We start from the raw sequence: 6379 nt of genomic DNA on the forward strand, positions 1-6379 counted from the left end.
CGCACCAGCCGGTCTGAGAACATGGTTGAGCGAGTTGAGAAAGTTGTTTTTGAGGATCGCCTCCAAAGCTGGCATTTTGGTGGGCTCTGTGCACACAATCCTGCATGAAGACCTGTGAATGCGGAAAGTGTCCTCCAGGTGGGTGCCACGAATGCTGACAGATGACCACCAGGATGCGCGCATGGCAATTTGCCAGGCAATGTTGACATGTGATGAAAGCATGAATGGGACTTTCTTTTCATCAATTGTGACAATGGATGAGACATGGATGGCGTTTTTCAATCCTGAAACGAAGCGCCAGTCAGCTCAATGGAAGCACACAGACTCACCACCACCAAAAAAATTTTGGGTAAGCGCCAGTGCTGAAAAAATGATGGTGGCCATGTTTTGGGACACCGATGGTGTAATCCTTACTCATTGCGTTCCAAAGGGCACTACGGTGACAGGTGCATCCTACCAAGATGTTTTGAAGAACAAGCTCCTTCCAGCACTGCGAGAAAAACGGCCGGAAAAGGCTGCACGTGTGCTCTTTCACTAGGACAATGCACCAGCGCATCGGGCATACGCAACGCAGCAGTTTCTTCATGAAAACAACTTTGAAGTGGTTCCTCATGCTCCCTACTCACCTGACCTGGCTCCTAGCGATTTTTGGCTTTTCCCAACGATGAAAGACACTCTCCGTGGTCACACATTCACCAGTCATGCCGCTATTGCATCAGCGATTTTCCAGTGGTCAAAACAGACTCCTACAGAAACATTCGCAGCGGCCATGCAATCATGGCGTCAACGTTCTGGAAAACGTGTACGGCTGCAGGGAGATTACGTTGAAAAGTGACAGAAGTTTCAAATTTTTTGTATGATTATTGTGTGAGAAAAAAAATCGGAGACCTTAGAACTTGAATGCACAACGTATAATTACCGTCTTACTGGGAATGATGGAAAGACTTGTTCTTTCACACCATTACCGAACCATGTACAGAACTGTTTGAAGGCACTCTGATACTGTCGAAAGGAATTTTCCGTTTATGAGGATTGCTATGTCATCAGCATATCCTACTGTATAATACCCATCATCATTAAGTCCCCACAGGAGATTGCCAATGACCAGGCTCCACAGCAGAGGCGAGAGCACGCCCCCCTGCGGACACCCCCTAGACGTGGACGCCCTCAGGGTCTCTCCTGATAGTGTGGTAGCTATGGTTCTGCTTTCCAGCATAGCACTGATCCAGCAGCATATTGCAGGCTCTATGTCATGCTTTCCAGCGGCCTGTTTGATTATATCAAATGAGGTTCTATTGAAAGCTCCCTCTATGTCAAAGAATGCTCCTAAGGCAATATTGTTGTGTTCAATCGCACTTTCTATGCGTGCTACCACATTGTGCAGTGCGCTTTCGGTAGATTTACGTGTTTGGTAGGCATGCTGGTTTCGGTGTAGAGGATATGTCCTCAATGCCCCGTCCCTGATATGCCTATCCACTATTTTCTCCATCGTTTTCAGAAGGAAAGACGACAGGCTGATAAGGCAGTAAGTCTTAGCCTCGGTGTAATCTAGTTTCCCGGGCTTTGGGATAAATGTCACCTTAACTTGCCTCCATGCCATGGGGATAAAATCATATGCCATGCAGGCTCTATATATGAGGCATAGGTGTGGAACTAAGAGTTCTGCCCCATGCTGCAAAAGTGCCGGTACAATTCCATCTGTTCCCGCTGACTTAAATGGTCTAAAGGTATTCAGTGGCCATCTGATTTTTGATTGGTTAAGTATGACTTTGGCCAGGTTCCAGTCTGCCCTGTTCGTCTTGCTTTGGCAAGTGCCCAGGTTTTGCTGACCCTGTCCACTGTCCAACTTATCAATCAATTTTGAATCAGGAAAGTGAACCCTGAATAGTTCATTCAGTGTCTCCCTTCCTGTTTGAGTATACTGCCTGTCAGGCAGCTTAATCGTGCTGACCTTCTTGGTCGCCTGTTTTGCCACGATCCTCATGAGTCTGGCACCGCCTGGTACATCATTGATCTCTTGGCAGTGAAGGAATAAAGAGGGGAGGAGTTGCTCAGTGTGTAACAGTGATTTATAAAGTGCAGAAATAGTGACAGTGCTGTAATTACTGGTGGTGTGCAAAAGGATTAAATGAACCCGTTCATCCACTCCAGAAGCCGCGTTATTAGTCACTAATACATGTGACAATATCTTATATTTAAATGTAAATGCTGCTGTTTTACTACAGCCATATGATTACAAAAATACAGATTAACTTCTCATACACAGTTCAATGACGGGTATACAAAGTCATGAGTACCACTTCATAATGATCTTTTACATGCAACTGTAGTGGATACATATTGCCTTGTAACAGAGTAACTACAAACGGGTTTGGATTGGTAATAGGATTTACTGGACTCTGATACAACTTGTGACTACACTTTACAAATCATTCTCACAGAGACTAGGGTTCTCAGTCACGGTCTTCATTGTGCTGCTTGGCAGCGGCTTCCTTCCTTCTGCAACTCTCGACTGACCGCCTGCCTGCAGGCTCTCTCCTGACTCACTGGTAATGGCAGCTGGTCCACATTATACAGCCTTGACATGGACCACACAAAAAAACCGCTTCCAACAGCTCTCATATTGTTGTGGCCTTCACGTGATGGCTACTGAGCCATTGCTGAGCAATGGGCATGTTTGCAGAACTGTTCCCTAGCAATGCCTGTCTCTGTTGCACAATTCTGGCTTTCAGTTAAACATGCCACAATATATTAAAACAGAATAGTAACACTTTTAATATCAGTTTTATTTATTACCTGTTGTGTGCACAGTTACCAAAGTACCTTACACATTATTACAGGCCTCTAGGTCTGACTGTTAAAGTTTCTGACAGCAATACTGTTACCAAGGGAAGGCCACATTTTTATGTAATTAGCTGCCTAGTTCCCAGATTTGCAGTTCTGGAAAACAGTTCTGCCTTAGCAGACTGACTTACATGACAAACAGCATCAAAACATAAATGGGAGAACACCTCTGGGAGACTTTCTCAATCAGAGAAGTCAGTGATCCTGATTGGATGTAGGACTGCACTAATGAGCTAGATAAAGATATTTATCCAATGAAAATGGACGTTATTTTGCCAAAAGGGTTTGTTTTACTTTATGGACAATAGTGACCCTTATGAAGTCAGGACAGCTGCAGTGAGTAGTTAATGAAGGTTGCCTGAGAGGTGCAATGGATAGTTAAGGAAGGCAATCAGACTTGGATAGTTTAGACCAGAAGTGTACTAGTCCAGTGGTGATGGCTAGAGTGATTAATTACCAGAGGGAACTGAAATTATAGAACACTGAGTATTCAAAGTGACTGAAGGAACAGAAAACGTGTATCAGTGCGGCCACTATGGTGAATACAAGGGCGATGACAGCAACCTTTACAAAACAGCCTGACTCTTCTTCCTCTATCCTTTAGTCTTGCCAAAGAGCCAGGCCATCAGTCATATGCTTATGTCACCCCTCAGAAAACCTTATAGCCCTTGTTGACCTAGGGATCACATCTAAATGTGTATCTCTCAATGTGACCAGTGCTGCCAGAATGGCAGAATGATGTCACTGATCAGATGGACTGTGTTAGAGGTATAGGGTGCATGAAAGCCTTTAACATTTGAAAAGGCTGGAAGAACTGTAAGTTGAAAACAAAGTAGGGAAGATGGAGCTATAAGAGACAATTAAGGCATAATGTAGGGTTGTCTCTGTGTTTAATTGAGCACTGCCATGAAGATGAAAACATGGATTAAGGTATAGCTCAATGCAATGTTAACCTCAGAACTTGACAGAGGTGAGGAGTCAGTGTCACACCCTGGCCCCTGGGAACAGAACACCCAACACTGCCTCCTTCACCTCCAGTACCCACCAGACAGGAAGCTGGGTGGGTCTCAGAGCCAGTTCGGACACTGTGGGGGAAGAGAAAATCTCTTGCCCCTGCCATGAGTCAGATGTGGATTCTTTGTCATCCAGGCAGGAGCCTACTTTCCGCACCCAATGAGTTACCCTGGCTAAGAGAAATCAATCTGCAACTTTTCCTTCTTCCATTTTCCAGCACTTTCACTACTCTGAAATACTAACATATATAATTATGTAATCTATAAACCACTATCCTATTCTGAAATAATATCAACAAGGGGAACATACATAACTTTTTGCAAGAGCTAATTCTGTTATTGAAGTTTTCCTGACTGTAATGTCAATGAAAGCTAATAATATGTCTAGTCTGGAGTTGTGGAGAGTCGTCACACTCCAGACTTCTATTCTGTCTTTTCCATTGTATGCACATCTATTTAAATTCCCAACTTTCCATTATGGAAAGGCATCAGATCCTTTATGAGACTTATGAAGAAAATACAATAGCATCTACAAATCCCATATCTAAACGTCGAACAAAGGCACCTGTACCGTCTATGTCAGCATGATCACAGAACCGAAACTCAATACCATGTGTTTTCTCAGTCTGAGACATGAAACTCAGAGGGTATTGATGCGTGCGAGCGCCACTGCATGGCAGCACAAGCAAAATACTGTATTCTTTACCACTCGTAAACCGTACTGGTTCACTCAAGGTCACAGTGGCCAATGTATTGTACTCTACAAGATCAGTGTATACAGTTCGACACAGGGGCACTCCCTCATAATCCAACACACACACTTCCATGTTTTCTCGATAGTCACGAGGAAATGCAGGAGCATAAGTAAATTCTCGCTGAGGTATAAGTCGTGTAAATACTCGCACTCCAATCACCGTGACGCTCCTGTCGGCTTGCACTTTGGTCAGAAGCCTGAGTCTTCCAGACACTGTTACGGCTGTCTTGAGAAACCGCCTTGCACAATAAAACTGTTTAATTGCAATGCGATTACGAGGATGAAGGCAGCAGCTCATACCATTGGGAACTGATAAGCGTGAGATTTTCTCAGGTGATTTTGGTCCATTCATCAAAACATTACTATTAGGAATAATATTATCAGATTCAGCAGTATGAGACACACCATCAACAGAATTGTTCCAGTATATATCAGATAACGGTTCACTTTTTTCAGGCAGAACATTTGCATTATTCTCAATGTCTGAAATAACATCTCTTAGGGCTCTAATCTCTTCTGCCGTCAAAACTCCAGAACATTCAGGGCCTTCAGCAAACTGCTGTAGTGTGAGCACCAGAAAACGTATTTTTGAGAGGGCCCCTGCTTTCATAAGTACAGCTCGACGGTTGGTACCTGTCGGCTGCAATCCCAGACGTTCACATTCTGCTTCAGCCCAATGAAGAAGTGTCTCGAACAGCTCTAACTCACTCATATTCAGTGATTTTTGATCTAATATAGAAGCAAGTGTAGCAGGTGAAATGTGACCACATGACCCTTGTAGCACCTCTTCTGTGTACTTGCACATCACCTGGTAACAGCAAACCAAGACTCAGTCTAGAATTTAAAAAATATCCAAATAAAAAGAACACTTCACAAGAGGTCATATCACTTAAAAAACACCTTTTATGGGAGGGAGTGTCCTATCTTCTGGGATGTAACATCATTAATAATACTCCAGAAATATTTAACTCACATTTTGGGAGGAACATGATGACTCCATCTTCAGGATAAAGCAGTAAGCCAAGCAAGAAGCAAATATGGAGCAGGTAGCAAGCACAGCCACTTCACACTGGTATCTTGCTTGGCTTATTCTTAATCTCTGAAGATGAAGTCGACAAAACGTCTCCTGACTTTCAACAAACTACACGGTGTTATATCCTTCATAACAACTGCTGTGAGATTCTCATGTCACATAAGACAACTTAAATATGAATACAAAGCACTGAATCTTACAGAATTTACACCCAATGAGCTCTGCATCTCCAGCATTTCAGTCAGGCTCTAACACTGAGTCTATGCAAGGCTGGTGAACTGCTAACTACATGAAACTCAATACTGGTAAAACTGAAGTTATATCCTTCTCAAGGCAAATTGACATGCATAAGATTTGTGAATCCTCTCTAACCTGTACCCACTCTGCTGAAGACCTGGGAGTATTTCTTGATTTAAACTTTATTCCCATAACCATGTCAACCATGTATTTTCTCACTATACAGTCAACTCTCGATTAACCGGCAGATTAACCGGTTTGCGGCTTTACCGGGGCTACTGATGCTTTTTTGAGGCTTGATTGATTGATCAGTAACTGTCAGATGACAGGTCCACAGTCTCTTCCAAAACAGTTCCTCCACTTAATGTGATCTTCTGTTTTTGGAAAGAGACTGTCCAGGAAAAGTGATAATGTGGTAGTTTTTCCATTTGCTTTCCACATCGCAGTACAACAGCCGTTCAAACCACTCTGGTCACGCCTGTTGCTATACGAACTTGA

General features: G+C 43.4%; 1 protein-coding gene across 5 annotated transcripts in view; it reads right to left on the reverse strand.

Annotated features, from left to right (window-relative positions):
• Positions 1-2765: 2765 nt before the first annotated feature.
• The window catches only part of LOC111868394 (BTB/POZ domain-containing protein 6-A), a 14229-nt gene continuing 10615 nt past the window's right edge, over positions 2766-6379 (reverse strand). For all 5 annotated transcript variants that reach the window (XM_023858982.1, XM_023858979.1, XM_023858978.1 and 2 more), the window contains exon 5: positions 2766-5419. In XM_023858982.1, the coding sequence (XP_023714750.1) occupies positions 4364-5419 (1056 nt within the window). In that variant the 3' untranslated portion in view covers positions 2766-4363. The remainder of the gene's footprint in view (positions 5420-6379) is intronic.

The sequence above is a fragment of the Cryptotermes secundus genome, unplaced genomic scaffold (genome assembly GCF_002891405.2).
Source record: "Cryptotermes secundus unplaced genomic scaffold, Csec_1.0 scaffold58, whole genome shotgun sequence".
NCBI classification, from domain to species: Eukaryota; Metazoa; Arthropoda; class Insecta; order Blattodea; family Kalotermitidae; genus Cryptotermes; species Cryptotermes secundus.